At 37.3% G+C, this 21,321-nt stretch overlaps 1 protein-coding gene across 1 annotated transcript; it reads right to left on the bottom strand.

Annotated features, from left to right (window-relative positions):
* Positions 1-12,858: 12,858 nt before the first annotated feature.
* Positions 12,859-20,779, bottom strand: cndp2 (carnosine dipeptidase 2). Its single transcript, XM_051137427.1, has 12 exons — positions 20,664-20,779; positions 20,216-20,317; positions 19,851-19,994; positions 18,962-19,124; positions 18,073-18,161; positions 16,351-16,551; positions 15,758-15,842; positions 15,377-15,537; positions 14,834-14,998; positions 14,601-14,742; positions 13,343-13,490; positions 12,859-13,168 (listed from the first exon to the last, which is right to left on the bottom strand). The coding sequence occupies exons 2-12, from the start codon at positions 20,273-20,275 to the stop codon at positions 13,102-13,104; spliced, it is 1,425 nt and encodes a 474-aa protein (XP_050993384.1). The 5' UTR covers positions 20,276-20,317; positions 20,664-20,779; the 3' UTR covers positions 12,859-13,101.
* Between the last annotated feature and the right edge of the window lie 542 nt (positions 20,780-21,321).

Below are 21,321 nucleotides of genomic sequence, written 5' to 3'. Positions count from 1 at the left end.
GCTGAGTTACAGCCTTCAGAAAAGCGTCCGCGGGCACGCGATCAACGCCCTTCCTCGATGCCAAAGCCTGGAATTAAGTACCGGTTTCTTTTTCCTCCGGCTTTTCGACGAGCCGCACAATGGATGACACGCGCGCACTTGACAAGCAAGAACTTCCATTTTAATTATATACCTTTTCCTCATCTTTTAATTGCTGTTGTTAATCAGTCATTAACTTCTCCCGCCCCCCTCCCGAGCACGAATCCTAAATCTCCCGCGCAACGTCTCGCAGCTCAATAAATTCCCGCGCGCCCCTCCCCGCGCCGGCTCTAACGTGTAATTTCATTTATTTTTAAAACTGTCATTTTTCCAAACAGAGGTATTTGTTATTTGTTCCAAAGGGCTTGACAGTAAGGGGATTTTAATCATAACTTGCATTAAATTATCAGTCTCCGGATCTGTCAAGAGGATAAATTCAAGACGACGTTAAAGACGCCGCTATTGAGTAATTGTGTTCTGGGCAACACTAATATTACCACTGACTGATTCCAAACAATGGTGATTGAGCTATAGGGCTATTTGCCTTTCACCCTCCCTCGATAATTCCAACCTGTCCGAAAAGCCAAAGGACTCGATATGAGTACAGATACAGGGGTGACAATGGGCCTATTTGTCTCTCCTCCCTCTGAAAAGAAACAGATGTTTCTGGAGGAACTGACTTCTGGAGTAACATGAGCCAAAGCGCTACTTTCAACCGGGTGGGAGTGGCGAGCCGATATGATATGACAGACAGGGCCGAGACGGCTTGACAACAACAGGAAGGGCTCCGAAAAAGATCTCAGTACGCCGCGCCGGGGCGACCGAGGACCCCCGCCGCAAAGCGGCGAATGAACTTTTGCACAGCAGTCATAACAGAAAGCCGTGCCGTATTTACGCAGACCTGTAAAACTGATATCCTTTTTAACATCATTAATATTGTTATTCAACCCATACGCATCACAGTATAGCACTAACCAATAATTACAATCTATGAGCCGGCGGCACGGCCATGACAACAGTACTTAAGTCTCGTTAATACAGGGTGTCTGTTCTGGCCCTCGTGGCAGATTGTGCGGAGCGACTTCCGCCTATGTTGTGAGAGAATATGAGTAACGCGCTACCGATAATTAGCGGTGCCAGGAAACCGAAACTAAAATTGATCGTTCGTTTATCCGTCATGTCTGTGCCCAGGTTGCGAAACTATTTCTCCGTTAAAAGCCACCGCAAAGCGCGGCGCAAATTTGAAGGCTTGCGCAATTTTGACGTCTTGTCATCGGCCGCTCGGCATATTGAAGAATCTGGTCGCGCGAGCGGGAAGGGCCGAGAAACCCCTGAGAAACAGATACGTGGAGTCTAGACAAATTATAACCTCATCTGTTTTGCCTAATGAATTATGCAAAAAGGGGACCTGGCTTGGGCCTGGCTAAAAGTAAATATTTAATATTCATCCTCGCAGTCTGAAATTACAAAACACTTTGCATGGCTAAATGTTTCTCCACCCCGGCGAAATTGCCCATTTTGGCCAATTTGGTTTATGCGTCTGAGGACGTTGATTTGGATATATCGAGCTTTTAAAGCCGGCCCGCTTGGTGAGACTCTTTTTGTTGTACAGTAACCACAAATAAATGGCTTTCACAATTAGAGGTTTAAATAATGCAATGGCTCATGTTCAGTCCTAAGCAGGATTCCAATGAGCTTTCTAATGCATGTAATGATTAAGTGTAATTCAAATACCAACTGTGTTGTTCAAAATCTGACAGGCAATAATTTGCTCTATTATATTGTGCCATTTAATTGCCTGCTACCGACAACCTCTGACGTGCCATGAAGCAATGATTTACAATTACTCCAGCAGTAAAGATCAGGGGATGACAATATAATCATCTACGCAGAGATCCCTTCTCATCTGCCACAACTAGTGAGGCAAGTAAAAATAGTTTGGAGCTTGTAGTTTTAACTCCACTCTATTTGAGGATTAGAAGATATTACGGCTGCGGAGGACGCCGAACAATAGCAGTTGTGTTAAGAGCTGGCTGAGGCGAGTCAAGATGTCGGTTTGCTGTCAGGGACAGGCCTCACGCGCCAGCGGAGGGACATTATTGTTGGGGGTAAAGCGTTACTGATGGCGGCGGAGTTTAATCTAAATGAGGAAACGCCAAGTGGAAGATCAAGCAACACACTCTGTTTCCCCATCCATCCTCTTATGAACTCCGTAAGACTTTATTACCATATAAATGATAAAGGATAACATAAGGAGAAAAAAAAAAAAAAAAACGCAATAATTGTGCCTCCCTACGTTGCCGTCTGATGTAAATGTTTCTAAAAGACAAAATAAGCAAATCGACGGCTTCCAACAAAGTTAAGTATCCTGGCCTAATTTGAGCGTGGAATTATGGAAAACAAGTTTACTCCATATTAAACCAATGTTTCACAGCATTTAAGGAGCTGATACATAATTTAGCGCTTACAAAAACGAGCACAGCATGTCGGGGAGGGGGGCGGGCGGGGGGGTCCTTAGAGGGAAGGCAAGGCTGCTGAGTGCACTGCCTGTTTAAAAATGATGGAGGAGAACAGGGGATTCTCATTAAGTGGCTTCACTCCACCCCGAGCAGCAGACACTAGAGAGAATGCAGACAAAATCACAGGCTCGTGTTTCCCCATTAAATATGAAGGATTGTGCAATATGTGCAGGCAGGCAGTTTGCCGGGGTCAGCCGTCGCACTCTTTCTGCTGTTTCTGCAGGTCATGTCATGATGACCGACTTTACCCCACGTTCAATCAGTTCCTTGTGTTTTAGGAGATGGGGCAGGAAAATAATAACACGAGGCAGGGGGACTTTTAATGAGGACAAATTAGACTTGGGCAGCCGAGAGCTGCGAGGGACGAGAAGTTTCATTACATGACCTACATGGAGGGAGCGTTTTTCAAATGCTGCAAACTCATTGACAGGACGATCGGCCTTGAATTCAACTTCGTTTCCGGTTGGAACTGAGCAAAACTACTGAGGAAAAGTGTTTGCGCCACTGAGAGGGCACAAAACGTATCTAGACACTTAAAATGTATTTATTCACTGCATTTAATGAACAAATGCAATACTGTTTTCAAACTGACTGTTTTGGCAATGACTTTTAAACTAAAAGTTCACAGGTGTCCCTCATCACATTTACTATGGACATATTCCACTAAAACAACCAGGAAATGTCCTTGTTTAAAAATTTTAAACTCAAAATGCTTTTTTGTGCAATTTTTTTGCTGTCTTTCATTAAAATAAACACCCCCTGGTTCAATACATTTTTTAAATAATGCTAATACAATAATACATTTTTGAGTATAACTTTGAAAGTCTTTGACTTCTTTTTTCTGCACAACACAACAGAAGATATTTAGAAGAATTCTTCAACTGTTTTTGTTCATTCAGTTAAGATGGCTTGACATTGGACCCCACTGACTTGACCCCTGACACTTTTGAATATACAGTGGAGATCAAAATTAGAGAACATCTATAAATATTAGATTTTTTTAAATAAGTACTTGAAATAATGTTAAAGGTTAGTTCACTTCCAGAACAAAAATTTACAGATAATATACTCACACCGTTGTCATCCACGGTGTTAATGCCTTTCTTTCTTCAGTCATAAAGAAACAGTTTTTTAAGGAAAATATTTCAGGAATTCTCTCCATATAGTGGACTTCAATGGTGCCCATGAGTTTGAACGTCTAAAAACTTCCATCTTATTTTCTCCTCCAACTTTAAAATCATTCTACATTGCTGCAGAAGTACTAACCCAGTGTTTACAAAGTAAACATGCAAGGAAGCTCAAACGCCCTTTACAAAAAACGTAAAACAGCAATGTAGGATGATTTTTTTTAGTTGGAGGATAAAATGAGATGGGAGTTTTTGTTGGGTTTATATCAGGACTCTTTTGATTCTCTCTGCTAATGAGAGATTTGGTCACTGCAGAGTGCACTTTCAGTCCAACATCTCTTAAAAATCCCGAGACAGATTCTTACTCAGTTCATTGCTGAACTGGCGAGTAATTCCAGCTGCAGTGCTGAACCGATTCCCCATTAAGAGCCTCTGCATTATCCTGTCTTCTCATGCATATGTCTTATGTGGACGACCAGTCTTTTTAGGGTACTTGAATTAATTAGTGACATTGTAAAGCTGCAATTTTTGAGAAATCACAGATTTGGAATTATCAGCTTCTCTTGCAGTGGCTGAAAATGTCATCCCTTTGGCCTTCATCTGGACTGCCTCCTGTTATATGGTTTCAGTCACTTTTCAGCGTTCTGCCATCTTCCAGTCTCAAATGTTGCCAGTTAAACAGGGTTTGTCTTATTAAAGGGGTCATCAGATGGCCATTTTCCACAAGCTGATATGATTCGTTAGGGTCTTTAACATACTTTGGTTAAAATGTAAAAATGTTTGGTTAAAATGTTCTCAGTGGTAATGTAAAAAACATTTTTTACCTTGTCAAAATCAGTCTTTTTCAGAGCAAGCCGTTTTGTTGCATTTGCCTTTAAATGCTAATGAGCTCTGCTCACCCTGCCTCTTTCTTCTGTAGGGCGATGAGCCATTCTGTTTATTTTAGCCGCAAAATTGCTAACTACCACATTATTAGGAATGTTGATTTGCAAAGATGCATAAAAAACCCTTATGCTCACTTCTGCTGTAGGTGAAGCTGCATGACGAATGATTCGTGTGAACATAGACGATTTAGACAGATCGGGGATTGAAGCATTTCCATCAAAAATGAAAACAACGTTAATCCTCTGCAACTTCAGTGGCTCAGATGTTGGGAGTACATGACGACTGCTATGATCATTATTACAGCCAACAACAAAACACCTTAATCAGAGATATTCTTGTCTTCCCCTGCACTGGAGTCGAAACAATGGCGGTTGGACAGTTCACAGCTCACTTAGCTCAGTCAGGGCGGGTCTAAGGTAAGACGGTCGTGTCAATCACTGGGTGGTTGTGTACACACACTGCCAACACACATTTATGTTCAAACAACATGTAAAAGTGAGTTTTGCATCCGATGACTCCTTTAAGGAAATTAGCACCAGGTGGCAGATTAACATCAATAACTTGTAGGTATTTCTAAGTGTTCTCTAATTTTGCTCAGAGTTCTTCACATTTTTTTATACCGTGCTTCAGAATACAATTAACTTAAAAACTAAGCAGTGACTTTCAAACTTAGGAAATTGTAAGCTGCTCTCTAATTTTGATCTCCACTGTATATATTATTTTGTGTTTTACAAAAGAAGTCATGCTTCCGGCCACAGGCAAGGTTAAACATACACATACAACATCATTCGTGCTTTGACAAATCACAGATCCCGAATCGGTCGCCCATCTCTTAACCGCAGTGAACCGAAAGCTGAAACCGATCCCAAAGCAGGTCGTGGAAGTGCAGCTCCGCGATCGCTCACCGGCACTACTTGACATGGCTTTTACTTTGATCTCCCCTGTCTCCGATTCATTGGCTGCCGACTTCACTGACTCCAATCTGACCCAGATAAAGACTCTGACCTTTCCGACCAACTCCATTACATGCAGCTGTACTGGGTACAAGCTCTTAAACGACTGCGGTTTAAATGTGGCCATTACTGGAGCCGGTGTCTGCAAAGATTTCATTGTCACAAACCGGCAAAGGGAAGATGGCCACACAAAATGACTCTTGACCTTCATTTACATTCGTTAATCAAATGTCACACAGAGTCTACGTGTTATCAGCGAGTCTGTGTCTATCTCCTGAGATGATTTGTGTTTTCAAACAGGTAAATAGAAGGGTCTGCTACCGCTACGTGACTAAAGGCTAATCGTGGGGTAAAATTCAGTAGTGTTTTCCCACTGATTCTGAGAGCAGGTGAGATGAGATTTATTCCGATCGTTAAGAGAAAAACAAGGCGGAATCGAATTATAAACCACAGCGCTGGAATGAGAATCCGCGAAAAACATCTCGAATAAAGTGACCACTGCCATTTTGTCATATATAAATAACGCAGAAGCTCACCAATGGATTCGTTCCAATAGAATAAGCATGTCGTGAACAGCACAGCTAATGACCTGAGTGGTACATTTTGCATTCTAATTCATTCAGCACCTAATTGTGAGTGGACACCACAGATAGCCGCCCTCTCTCTCCTCATCTCTCCCCAGACTGCAGAGAAGCCCGGCTCAGAAAGGTCAAAATGGCCGACATTAATCAGATCGCCATATCCACAACCCCTCCCCGCCATCGTTACTGTGCTAATCACTCTGGGTTTGGTTGCAGAGAGGTTTACTCCTAATTATTGTCATTAATAAATCAGACGAGTCAGGCTGTCGGGATGAAAGAGAGGCCGTCCCTGCTTGCCATCCATCAGAGAGGCAGAGTGCAGGAGAGTCCAGTCATTAAGAAGCCTCTGAGACACACGGCCGCATTGGGGACTCAGCAGCTCAGACAATAACACGCCTAACTTTTTCATCAACCTGTGGCTTCCGCAACCAACCAGGAGACGACGATCCCCGAAAATCATCAGTCACGTACAAAGGAGCGAGTTAAAATAAGAGAAGGAGTGTTGCAGAAAGCAGGGCGCTGGGGGATTTTGCCAAAGCAGCTGTCTGTGTACACAGAGGCTGTGGTAACCAAAAGTCTGAGACTACGTTAAAAATGTGGAATTTTTGTTTTTATTTAAACTTGAAAATAAGTTTTAATATTTTGAAACAAGTTATGACACAACAAGAATTAAAAGTAACCAAAACAAAGAGTAAAAGGAAGTGCAACTCATTCTGAAAAACATGGAAAATTCTGAAATTTCAATTTAAATGTTGTTTTAAAAAATTATGAACAACAGAAGCATTTTCTCTGATGGTCGCAGACAACTGGATCCCACTGAATTCATACTAATTGTTTTAAATAAACCTTTCGCCATCTGTTAATGCTTTAATAGTTTTAGCGTTTCATTGTGTAAAATAGCAAAATGTAGATGAAATCATGTTAAAAATAATGTTATCTTCACAATGGGCTGATATATAATTTGCAAAAAACAGAATGGATCCTAATGCATTTTAAATCATTTAAATTTTGAATAATTTGATCATACATGCACACACTACAGTTAAGTTTGGGGCTACAACTAAAAAAAAATGTATTTTGTGTAAATTTAATCAAAAGCTGTGTTAATTTAATCAAAAGTGACAGTAAAAACAAACAATTATATATTATAAATAAACTGTGTTTTAAAAAAATATATATTTTCACAAAAACACTAAGCAGCACAGCTGTTTTCAACATTTGAGACCCTGGACCACAAAACCATTCATAAGGGTAATTTTTTTTTAAATTGAGCTTTATTCATAATCTGAATAATTAAGCTTCCCATTGATGTATGGTTTGTTAGGATAGGACAATATTTGGCCGAGATACAACTATTTGAATATCTGTAATATGAGGGTGCAAAAAAAAAAAAATCTAAATATTGAGGAAATCACCTTTAAAGTTGTCCAAATGAAGTTCTTGGCAATGCATGCTACTAATCAAAAATTAAGTTTTTATATATTTAGGGTAGGAAATTACAAAATACCTTCATGGAACATGATTTTTACTTAACATCCTAATGATTTTTGGCATAAAACAAAAAATATATAATTTTGACCCATACAATGTATTTCTGGCTGTTGCTACAAATATACCCATGCTACTTTGTTGTCCAGGGTCACATTTATGATAATAATCAAACATGTTTCTTAAGAACCAAATCAGCATATTAGAATGATTACTGCAGCATCATGTTGTATTTGCAAAATTAGGATCCAGTATGATCTTTACGAATTATGATGATGTAGATGTGCGTTTTAGTTACAGATGCCATCTAAAATCATCACATTCTCGTGCCTTAACCTCCAAACAGAAATATTAACTCAAAAGCCAGCAACCATCAATATAAAAAAGTGTGGTTGTTTCAAAACACATGCAGACACACACGCTCACCATGCGTGTTGAGGACACCAGCAAAAGCTTGGCGTACATCTGTGTATGTGTGTGTGCTTGCCATGCCGCAGGGAGAGAGAGATGGAGAGAGACGTGGCATCGCGCTGCCATCACATCTCATCAAATTAAGGAAGTCCATTCCACTTAAACGAGTTCTGTGAATCTAAAATCGACCATTAATGCAGTGTCATGTTAAATTAATACTGTCATCTAAATTACTGGTATGAATCTTTCACATTTGAAATGAGACCAAGAATGACTTATTCATTCTCTGCTATCTCCTCTGATGTCATCCCCATTAAACATAACCAGGCGAGCTGTCTTGGCCTAATTGTATTAGAGTGTTAGGGGAGTGTTAGGCTGTTCAGAAATCATCATTTAGTATGCTGATCAACGGCTTTAGAGAACTGAATAATATCTGAAATGAGTCGTGCTACAAGGCATGCTGCAACTGACAACACATGAGAGAGAGACATCAAGGAGATACGAACGCCGGACGGTACGTCCGTATAAATTTGATACGGTGAAAAGAAGTGAGGCGACTTGCTTAAGTGCCTACCATGTGTCGTGCCAATCTGACATCGGCACAAAAGGAGCGTGCGACCCGGTGCCTGCGAGGTAAACACGGACACATGCCCTGGCTCCTCTCCAGCAGCAAGACGAGTCTTTATAGGCTGGAAATGTTTGACTTCACTGAAAGGAAAAGGGCAAACACTGCTGAAAACTTTTAAAAATTAAGATTTTTTATTAATGTGTAAGAGAGACAAGCTAATGTAATCTGGTAATGAGCCAGACCTCATAAAACTAGTGGAGCTCAACTCCCTCCTTCAGTTTTATGGAGGCTGGCTGCAGGTGAGACTGATCCTGATTTACTGTCTCTTCTGTTTCGCACATCTCATGTTCGAAAGACAAAAACACAGTGTGTGTCTAAATGTTTGAGGTTTAAAATGGTAAAACTGGTTCAGGGTTCTCTTTGCATAATAAACATACTTTGGTAAATACACAGTTGCTACTACCAGAGTTTTTCACAACTGAAAAACTGAAATCCTACTAAAAATCGTAACGTGAGGAAGTGGAAATTGCTGAATTGCGTTTTAAAGAAATTCAGCATACCACAGTAATGCATTATGGGAAATGAAGTGTTTAGCCACGCTAATTCACAACAAACCTTGAGGTCTATCTATCCTCAAGGTTTTTTAAATGTTTTTACAGAACTAAAATTCAAAGTTTGTCTTGTCAATAAATGTATAGATACAGTTCTGTATACTTCTTTGAATTTCACGTCATTTTAATAGAGTTTTGTAACATTCAAATTCGAATTGGAATCCGTTTGCTACATTCAAATTCAGTAACTTAACTGTAATTTGAAAGACATTCACGATTCAGTTCTGAATAGACTATAAACACTTACCTTCATACATTATTTGTCATGTTTAAACTGCGTATTAAACATGAAACTTAGTATTAAAGATGATTTTACCTCAAAATCGTTTTGGCGGTCCTGAAGCGTCCATCTTTATGTCAGCAGAAATCATCACTCAAAAGTTTGGAATAACCTCAAAGCCAAAGAGGTTTCCTGCTAACCATAATTTAATCTAAAAAGCTATAGTTACTGAAAGATGAAATGCCATTAACGGTTATACTAAAATGAGCCGTTAATAACCGTTGTGGTGTTTTGTTATTCGCCTGTCATAAACGAATTTGAAAATGACAAGATTCTGAAAGCGTCTTACCAGTTTTGATATAATTTCGATATTCATTCATTGCACTTTCGCAGAAGTAAAAACTGGGTATTTTGGAACAAGCTTGTTACTTCAGTAATTCATTTATTTAAAAAAGACTATGATTTCAGAAGTGCTTCAAAAATTAGATGCACGCACATCACGTATGGAACCTGGTTGCTAAACCCTGAAAACCGCATGGATTGAAATCTGAAAATAACATAAGCATTTGTCGCCATCTAGTGAATAAAATGGGAAAAAAATAACTACACTCACAAGGGAAATCCACAATACAGCCTATTTACTGGGCCCAGGGAAGTAAATATAAACAATGACCTTGTATATAACTATGTTAGCTTAATTTATCTACATACAAATTGTAGTTCTACAAGCAAACAAATAGAGCCAAGTATTGCATTGCAAAGATAATTTTCTGCATTATAAATTTCAACAATGCATTCCAGCCATGTCTTGTTAAACATCAAACCTGCAAATCCGTTTCATGCCCAAATTTAGATCACAGACAGGACAACCTGTGTTTGCTGTGAGGTCTGACATTCTTGAACCAGTAAGACCTGATGAAATATGGCTCTGATCCTTACAGCGAGGCCTGGTAAACAGTTTCATATTCAAATTCTCCTGCTCTGCAACTCTTCCTACTGACAGCCATTGCCACAGGCCAAGATCTCTCACAAAGCCGATGTGCATTTCAACATGGTGCATTCAAAAAAAAATGTCAGATGGACTGAAACTGTTCCGAACACTAGCAGAAGAGAGGGAGAGACGTTAAAAAAAAAAAAAAAATAAAAATCTTAAGGGCAGAGATAGGCTGTCTGGTCACATTTAGAGACTGGGTGTCATGGGAAAATAGCGCCACCAGACAAGTTTGTCCATTTGGATTCATCTACCTCGCCTGGCTGTGGTTGCACCGTTCCTGGGGCTATAACGGAGGAGGTACGGGATAAATGTGACCTACCGCTCATAGAGGGCAGAACTACCAGTGTGCTGTCAGTCCACCTGTGAGCATCAGACATCAGGATACACATAAATACACACTTTGACCACATCACACTCTTTGAATGCTATTAAATATAAACTGTTGTGAAAATAAAGAACGATAAGTAAAGGCTATTAAAAAGTGTTTAGATACGTATGAGTATATACTCAAACACCAACTCAAGTAAGATGATTTTCAGGGGGCCAGCTGCCTAAAAAAGCATTTTTACAATGATTTTTAAGTATATATTGACCCGGTTATATATATATATTAGATGTTGCTCATTTAGGTGCATCCTTAAAGGGATAGTTCAACCAAAAATGAAAATTCTGTCATTAATTACGCACCCTCATGTCTTTTCAAACCTGTTAGGACTTCATCTTCAGAACACAAAATAAGATATTTTTTGATGGTACTGTACATGAACATGCATCAAAGACTGATATAACATGATGGTTGAACTATTGATGTCACATGGACTATTTTAACAATGTCCTTACGACCTTTCTGGGCCTTGAACGTGTCAGTTGTGCTGCTGTCTATGCAGCTCTCGGATTTCATCAAAAATATCTTAATTTGCATTCCGAAGATGAACAAAAATTTCACGGGTTTGCAACAACATGAGGGTGAGTAATTAATTTTGACAGAATTTTCATTTTTGGGTGGACTATCCCTTTAAGGCCTCTAATTAGTATCATTCAAACATACAGGGTTGGTAAGACTTATAAAGTAAAAAAAGCTTAAGTAAAAATAATAATAATAATAATAACATGAAATATTATTACAATTTAAAATAATTGTTTACTATTTTAATTATTTAAAAATGTAATTTATTCCTATGATGGCAAAGCTGAATTTCAGCAGTCATTACTTCAGTCTACAGTGCCGCATGACACTTCAGAAATCATTTTAATATGATTTGGTGCTCAAGAATTTCCTATTATTATCAATGTTGAAAACAGTAGTGCTGCTTAATATATTGTGGAAACTGAGAAATGTTTTTAGGATTGTTTGATCAATTTATTTATTTATTTTTAATTTATTTGATCAGCTTAATGCAACCTCGCTAAAGAAAATATTAAAATATGTGTGTGTGTGTGTGTGTATGTGTGTGTGTGACATTCTTCACCATTTCTTGCTCCCTAATCAAATGTGCAAATTTGTGACACTGACTATACATGACCCTGGACCACAAAACCAGTTGTGAGGGTCAATAAATAAGCTTTCCATTGATGTATGGTTTGTTAGGATAGGACAATATTTGGTCAAGATACAACTATTTGAAAATCTGGAATCTGAGCGTGCAAAAAAATCTCAATATTGAAAACAAAAAAAAAATTTATTTATATTTATATTTATTACGTTTATATATATATTTACGGTAGGAAATTTACAAATTATCTTCATGAAACGTGACCTTTACTTAATACCCTTATGATTTTTGGCATAAAAGAAACTTTGACCCATACAGTGTATTCTTGGCTATTGCTACAAATATACCTGTGCTACTTAAGACTGGTTTTGTGGTCCAGGGCTACATATGTACTTTCGTTGGTACATAAGGTCAAATTTTCTTGACTGGCACATTCACTCAAATCATTAAAAAACAAAAAACAAATCAAAATGCACAAAAGTGAAAAACACTTTAGACTGGTATCTTGGTTCTGTTTTCTAACCAATTCTATACAAGGAATTATTTATTTCAGCAGCTATAGTTAGTTTTTAGTTAGTCAGCTATAGAAGTTTTGAAAACAGTCTACACTTAGTGAATGACAGTAAAAAAAAAAAAAAATAATAATTATATATGCAATCAAGTTCAATTTTAATGAGACAATTTGCATTTTATAGGAGTGCATTTGTCATATGTAAACAGATTACACCAGATAACCCAAAAACGAATTTCCTTCAGTTTGAACTATTATTGAAAACTGGATATTAAGACACAGAGACAGACTAACCGCGTTACAGCTACAAGGTACATATAGGACTGAAGCAACAATTGATTATTTTTCTAAATCTGACCAGTCTCACAAACACTTGCTGGATGGATCATTTTAGAGTGAACTGGACTGAAAAAAAGAGTTGGGTGGGTCCTGAAAATGACTACATACTGAGAAATATAACAGCAAAATGCCAGCAGAGATCAATTAAACTGTTTTACATGTCAAACGTGATACTGCATGAAAACAGTCAGATTGTCATCAGGTCATTTGGCTCAGACTGCTACCATACTATTCTCACCAGTAAATTAATGCCATCCTTGGCATATAAAAAAAAATGGATGACGAAACCTTTTAAGTGACCGTACCCTTATCCAAGTAATTCATTCACATCTTCAGACAATTAAAAATACACCAGCCTGGTCATGTTGAATGAGACGTCCCATTTAGCTAAGCTGAGATACTTCATAGAAGTAAGCTCCCAACATCTTGGTGCCCTGAATATAGTTGGATCTGTCAAGGCAAAAAAGGGGGAAGATATTGAAAAAAAAAAAAATGCAAGACTACCATTAATATTTTCAAGCATCCCAAGAGCAATCGGACGATTACCCATTCTCATGCGCTTTTACAGTTTCACAGCCACACCTTAATAACAAGATGCGTGTCATAGCTATGCGTAAACTTTACCTGTTGAGTTTCTCATTCTGTGAATGAGCTCCATCATCAGAGGAACCGACAGGCAGCAGCATGACATTCTGGCCGGTTGCTTCTTGGAAGGTTAGAGTTACCGGGATACTTCCTCCCTCACGGGTGAGATCAGGCTCCACACCAAACACTAACATCGGGAAAAGATAGAGAATTACATTGTGTTTAGAAGGAATTAGAAGGAAAAAATCGTGTTGCTTTGACAAGACAGACACAAGGCAACACATTTTTGCCAGCTCTAGTTGTAACACTTGGAAGAATTAATTTGTCACAAGTTTCTAAAAACTGTGTAGCATCTCAAATAATAATTGCTTTAAAAAAGGATCAAAAGTAACATTGTAATTAAAACAGATTAAAGGAGAAGTCCAATTCCAGAACAAAACTTTACAGGTAATGTTCTCACCCCCTTGTCATCCAAGATGTTCATGTCTTTCCTTCTTCAGTTGTAAAGAAATTGTTTTTTTAAAAAAACGTTTCAGCATTTTTTTCCATATAGTGGACATGATGCCCCGAGTTTGAACTTCCAAAATGTAGTTTAAATGTGGCTTCAAACAATTCAAAATGGGGTTATAAACGATCCCAGTCGAGGAAGAAGGGTCTTATCTAGCGAAACAATCGGTTATTTTCATAAAATGTCAAAAATGTTCATAATGTCAAACGCTTGTCTTGTCTTGCTCGCCTGAACTCTTTTTTTCCGGTTCACGACAGTTAGGGTGTGTCGAAAAACTCCCATCTCATGTTCTCCCTCATCTTCAGAATCGTCCTATATCGCCGTTTTACCTTTTTTGTTAAGGGTGTTTGGTCTTCTTTGCATGTTCACTTTGCAAAGCTGAGGGAGAAAATAGCATTGGAGTTTTTTGACTGTCTTGAACCATAATACACAGAGTTCAAGCAGAGTAAGACAAGACAAGCGTTTGAGATTAAAAAGTATTTAAATTGTATTATTTTTATGAAAATAACCAATCGTTTCGCTAGATAAGACCCTTCTTCCTCGGCTGGGATCTTTTACAACCGCATTTGGGACTGCACTTTGGAAGTTCAAAATCGGGGCATCATAGCAGTCTATTATATGGAGAAAAACGCTGAAATGTTTTTCTCAAAACACTTTACAACTGAAAAAAGAAAGACATGAACATCTTGGATGACAAGGGGGTGAGTACATTATCTGTAAATTTTTGTTCTGGAAGTGGACTTCACATGAGCACATCAGTGGAATTGGTATTTTATGTCAATGTCTTACCAGTCTTCATGGCCTTTCTGCCAGCCATGTAGTGTGGATGGTTAAAGTCAGACACCCAGGCCTTGGCTCCATGTCCCATGTACACTTTCAGTTTGTTGGGACTTTGCAGTTCCGCAAACTTGTTTTCTACATGTGTAATTACCTATAGATAAGCAGTACATGTCAGCACAAGCACGTCTGTAACGCAGCAAACATGTCTGTAAGGTATGCAGATGACTTAAACAACTTCAAACCTGTTTCTCCACCACTTTTGGATCCATGTCAGGGACGAGGCGAATAGAGAACTTGCCATTGACTTTGCGTGGAATTACAGTTTTGGCTCCTGCCTCATAGAACGCTCCCTCTATTCCATGCAAAGAAAGAGAGGGGTATCTCCAACGATGCATCAGAATTTGCTCCTGCACAGATAAACCAACATATTATTTGGTTTAATATACATATCGATGAGAATAAAACATGTAGGTTGGCAACATGACTAAACTGGGACCATTTTTTAAACATGCTTGTATACATTTACATTATATTTGTAATTGATATGAATAAATAAACAGCCCTATTTTAATCAGTGTTATTGTGTTTCACTTTCAGTTTCACTTTTTGTTATTATTTTAGTACTTCAATTTAAGCTAAATGAAAATGAGAAGTGTCTTATTTTATTTCAGTTAACGTTTATTTCAAGTAAGATTTTTTTTATGGTTTTAGTTTAAATTGATGACTTGAATCAACAGACACACAAAATTACAATACATCAGCTGACACTGACAATGTGGATTCACCTTTGTGTCATGCAGGAGTTTGTCTGCTCCAACATCTTTGCCGTATTCTTCTAAGTCAAACTCAATCTTTTCATAGAGCTTCATCTCTTCATCAGTCAGTTTGGCCACATGGTCGTATATCCCGGGTACTTTAATTTTCCCCTTATTATCCACCAAAGAGCCTAAAAACACAAAACACTTAATGCACTTTCAAAGCAAAGCAAAAATAATATTGGTACATCAACAAACAAATAATTGTTTTAAAGTTCATTACATTTTGAGGTGAGCTAATCAAGAGGAAATCACTGACAACTGCTCTAACCTTAAAGGTAACTTTAGTAGGTCAACCAAAGACAGATATCCCAATGTAATCAAAAACAAATATGCAGACATCATTCTCACCCATCAGAGCTATGAGGTCAGTCATGGCTTCATGAACGGATCCTCCAAACACGCCAGAGTGAAGATCTTTATCACAGCATTCCACCTGAAAACATAAAAGACGCTCATGTTATTTACACATGAGAAAAATCTCAAAAATTTAAACATTAAATGTTTAAGCCAATGAGCTTGGGTTTTCCCCTAACTGCTTTGAACTGGAGTGCACAGGGTACACATGCAAATTGCAGACAAGACGAGCATTTGAGGTTAAAAAGTATATAAATTGTAATCTTTTTTTAAGAAAATGACCGATTGTTTACATAAGACTAGATAAGACCCTTCTTCTTCATCTGGGATCATTTAGAGCCCTTTGAAGCTGCATTTAAACTGCATTTTGGAAGCTCAAACTCACAGACACCACAGAAGTCACCATAAAACATCATTTCTTTATGACTGAAGAAAGAAGGACATGAACTTCTTGGATGACAAAGAGATAAGTAAATTATCTGTGAATTTTTGTTTTGGAAGTAAACAAATCCTTTAAATGCCACTGTTTAACTACTGCTACAAATCTAAAGTTTCTTTTGACGTTAAAGTAACAAAATAACTCCTACCTCAACAAAGAAGTAGCAGATTCCTCTCAGGCCGTAGGTAATGCAGGGCTTGGTCTTCCCCAGCCAGTAGTTGTCAGAAATGCAGACGTAGTCCACATCCTTAAAGAAAGTATCTTTGCGAGAGAAAACCAGATCATCCAATCCTTCAGATCCAGACTCCTCCATTCCCTCAAAGCAGAACTTTATATTTATGGGCAGATCCTGTGATTAAGTAAATTAAGTTTTTAGTGCAAAAATTCCATTCAAATGTTTTTACAGTGTGTTTTTTCAATTAATATACAGTTGAAGTCAAAAACGTATATACACCTTGCAGAATCTGCTAAATGTTCATTATTTTACCAAAATAAGAGAGGGATCCTACATGATGCTTAAGAAGGAAAAACGGTCCATTAAGAGCCAGGGGTGTAAACTTTTGAAGTACATTTGTGTACATTTTTCTTATTTTGCCTAAATATCATATTTTTTTCATTTAGTACTGCCCTTCAGAAGCAACAGAAGATACTTACATGTTTCCCAGAAGACAAAATAAGTAACATTTACCCTGATCTTCAAATTCAAAAAGTTTTCACCCCTTAAATGTGATGCTCTTACTGCATTGTTTTTCCTTCTGGAGCATCAGTGAGCGTTTGAACCTTCTGTAACAGTTGCATATGAGTCCCTCAGTCTTCCTCTGCATGATTTTTGAGATCCATCTTTTCACACTGTCATTGTTGGACAAGGTTCAAATACACAAAAATGCTGAAAAAGAAATTGTGGGACCTGAAGGATTTTTCTGAAGAACGGGGGCAGTTTAACTGTTCAGGACAAACAAGGGACTTATGAACAACTATCACTAAAAAAAAGAATTAGAAACAAGAATTAAGTATATGTAAACTTTTGAATAGGGTCAGTTTTAAAAATTCAACTATTATTTTCTCTTGTGGACAATATGTAAACACCTTTTATATGAAATATCTTATTCAGGTCAAAAAACAAACAAACAACAAAAAAAAAACATGCATTTTGTATGATCCCTCTTATTTTGGTAAAAGAATTAACATTTTGCAGATTCTGCAAGGCGTATGTAAACTTTTGACTTCAACTGTAAATCTATAGATTAGTTCATATAAATTGTTAAAACGTGTATTTATTTACAAACCAAACATTTTATTATGCTAAAACTTGTCATAAAGGATAAGTACTCCTATTTTAGCGTTTGTCATGTATCATAGAAACGCTGCATAACATTACAATTAGGCTTACAGTTAATTAAATTAGACCTAATTAAAATAGCTTAAGGCAAAATGTTTAAAAATTATCAAAGATCACAAAACAACCTTTAGACTGTTCTGCTGTCAGAATCTGTAAACGAGGAGCTTTAAAGGCAATGACAGTTCACTCAGGTGATAATGATTGAGAAACTGAGGTAACTGCTGGATAAGGGGAGAACTGTATGCAAAGTGAATTGATTTTCAACACAATGATATGCAGTGTTAGACTCAGTTTTTCCTCACAGTTTCACTCTAGGTGCACATGCAGCTGCAATATTTAATTCACATTCTACACTGTTTAAATTTAAAGTTCCATTAAACAGATGAAGTAATGCAGGCAATGCTAAAGGTCTAGCATCTTAAGCCACTGATATGGTCATACTGCTGGAAAAACATGAGGACTTTGCACTGGCGTTACAGGCTTAATAAGTAAGCAGACAGTATCACTGGAAAGAAAATACAGCGTTTGCACCTGTCCAATCTTCTGATAGGCCTCGATGATGTTGAACCAGGCTAATACAGGGCCTTTATCATCGGTAGATCCACGTCCATACATTTTACCTATGACAATTAAATGAAGCATGAGCCGAAGTCAAATAAAATGTCATAAACTGTGATGATTATAATGCAATCTCAGTTCAGCAAGCATTTTACAGTACATATCAAAGTGCATATAAAACCCTCACAGATGCATGGCCTTGGTATTTATTTAACAAAAACTATAACTTAAAGCCAGTTGTAATAGATTACTAGAGAATTACTACACACAAAGCAATCATTTAAGAGAATCTTGAAATTTGAACCTAGTTGTGAAATTTCTGAATTGGTGGAAGAAAGAAAAAAGATTGAGTAGGTAAATTTGACAAAGGTAAATTGATACTTCTTTTTGTTAAAATGAATATTCATTTGTGCCAGCTTGAAAAAAACCTATGGGAATCAGCTGACAGGTCACAAGGCTAGGCTCAAGCGTCAGATCTATCTCAGCAAAAAGAGACAATAGGATTTGTCTTGAAATCTCTTCGGGCTGGAGGGACACAAATGTAACATGCTGAGTCGGTGAGATTTCTTCCTTTTTTGTGTCAACACCCGCATGCAAGCAGGACAAAAAAACTGTTAAAAAAAAACGCTAGTGGCGACTAATTTTAGCCAAATCGAATGTGAAATATTACCTGGAGGGAGCACTGCTTTCAGAGTATTGCACAAAAAGCAAATCAATTGTAGAACCTCATTTGGTCTTAACAGGTTTCTTCCATACACTTCATTAATAAATTGATGCTAGTATCAGTCTCTTCAACCCCAAGAGAATGCTACCGTACACTTTAAAAAAAAAAAAACAATGCCTTGTACGTGCACAATCATACCGTCTTTTTCCACCAGAGTGAAGGGCGGTGAGTCCCAGCCATCCTCAATATTGGCTGGCTGCACATCCAAGTGGCCGTAAATGCACACAGTCTTCTTACCTGGGTCGGAGCCAAGTCTGCCCAGAACTATTGGAGGAAGAGGGATCTCTTCACCACATGGCAGCTAAATTGAAACAAGAAAAAGGCAATGCATTAGAAATTTAAAATTATGCTGGAGTGAAGTTATAAAAATCAATACTTTTATTCAGCAAGGATGCTTTAAATTGACCAAAAGTGATGATACAGTTTTATAATGTTACAAAAGATTTCTATCTCAGAAAAATGCTCTATTTCAGAACTTTCTATTCATCACAGAAACCAGAAAAAAAATTCTACTTAGCTGTTTTCAACATAATAATAATGTTTTTTGAGAAGCAAATAAGAATATTAGAATGGACTGGAGTAATGATGCAAACATTCAACTTACATTACATTTTTAAAAAAATATTCAAATAAAAAACAGTTATTTTAAATAGTAAAATGTTACTGTTTTTGCTGTAGGTCTACTTTGGAACAAATAAATGTTTCAGTTTCTCAGGAAATAATAGCATACGAATTTGGAACTACATCAGATAATGACGGAATATTGGGAGGAACCATTAATGTCACTTTCACATGATCCTTACTTCAGTATATTCAAAGCATAACAACACGACTGCAATCTTGTAGGGCACGAGACCTGTGCAGTCACACGGTCAACCACAAAAAAATTACAAGCAGGAAGCAGCTTGTAATGTTTGCGTTTCAAGGCTGTTCTCACTCAAAATTCCAAAGCCAGACACAAAAATACAAATTGAAACTCCACTGTAGGAGATTAATATTAACTGAATTTTAAAGAAAAATAAAACACCTTCTGCATGCCGATGTCAACAATCTCCACAGTTCCCCCCAGTCTCTCAATGTCTTTGGCTGCCATCTCCATCATCTTCTTGATTTCTCCTCGTTTCTCTGGCCAGGCAGACACACTCTGTACAGCAACCCATTGTGCCAGGCGCTTCAAACACAAAGTGTTTACATTACCATTAGAAAATACATTCATGCTAAATAACAGTAAAGTCATCAAACATTTTAGAAAACATGTATGAAAGTACATGAATAAACAAAACAGGGTATTAAATAAAAAACAAAACTATCTTAGCTTAAAATATACACATATTCCAAATTTTGACTATATAATATAATACAATGTGACGTCAGTAAAGAAAATCTTAATACCTCAACATACTCGTCCTGGTGCTCATCGACGTATTTGAAGAGAGTTGGAAGGTAAGACATTTCTGCACAGTGATCCAGTCACTCAATGACAGAACAACTGACCTAAAAGAAAGGAAGATTGACGTGTAATAAAGATTTTTGTCTTCCAGAGAGGAAAATTAACTCCTCCCAATTCTGTAACTGCTGACAAAATCATTCTCCCTATCGGTGTACAAAGGCTGAGAGTATAACAGGACACAATGTATCATTAACTACTACTTAAAAATAAGTAGTACACAAACGTATTTTTGTCAATCTCAGCCATCGCTTTAACTTTATTAATAATGATAATGATAATAATAATAAATTATCGCTTACTAATAAAACTCCTAAGCAATAAGTCGTTCATCGAAATTCACTAAATATAGCTAGCAGTGGCTAAGAACTCAAAATACAATTCTATACTTACCGAGCAAAAACAGTTCTAGGTCTTCAAGTTCACTGAAACTGAAAATTGAACTGCTCTGTTATCTCAGTCGTGTGAAGAACGCCATCAGCAGCAACTCATGTTCAGACAAGTTTGATGGATTTCAAAATAAAGGTCTGAGGAAGAGGCTTTTACATACGGTACAATGGCCTCAGAAACTACTTTCACATTTAAGCAACACTGCATTAGAATATCATAAATTAAACCAAGTGGTATGTATCACTTTTCAAAGAAAAAATATTTCACAAAAAGATTGTTAGGCTTTAGCTTTATTTGCATTTTAATTTTTTTAATTAATTTTAAAAGAAAAAAACATGACCTCAACAACGTTGCCTTTGGTTGATATCATCCCAACAATTAATGTAATTTTCAAATTACATTCATTTTCCAAATAAAATCAGATATGAACTGCAATCAATTCTGCATAAGTTCAGACATGTACAGCTGAAAGCAAAAGATTACATACCTTGCAGAATCTGCAAAATGTTAATTATCTTACCAAAATAAGAGGGATTACACAAAATGCATTTTATTTTTTTATTTACTACTGCTCTGAATAAGATACATAAAATATGTTTACATAGATTAGTGCACAAGAGAAAATAATAGTTGGATTTATAAAAACGACTCCATTCAAAAG

Source organism: Labeo rohita, chromosome 19, assembly GCF_022985175.1.
Source record: "Labeo rohita strain BAU-BD-2019 chromosome 19, IGBB_LRoh.1.0, whole genome shotgun sequence".
NCBI classification, from domain to species: Eukaryota; Metazoa; Chordata; class Actinopteri; order Cypriniformes; family Cyprinidae; genus Labeo; species Labeo rohita.
The sequence above is the reverse complement of the archived record's forward strand: the minus strand, read 5'-3'. Positions and strand labels throughout refer to the sequence as shown.

Bases quoted from the DNA above. Each gene is read 5' to 3' on its own strand.
- cndp2 (XM_051137427.1), bottom strand. From the start codon at position 20,275: ATGTCTTACCTTCCAACTCTCTTCAAATACGTCGATGAGCACCAGGAC. The intron at 15,538-15,757 runs GTGAGAATGATG...TTGTGTTTTTAG, and splicing joins TGACCTCATAGCTCTGATGG to GCTCTTTGGTGGATAATAAG. The intron at 13,169-13,342 runs GTAAAGTTTACG...TTGCCTTGACAG, and splicing joins CAGAATGAGAAACTCAACAG to ATCCAACTATATTCAGGGCA.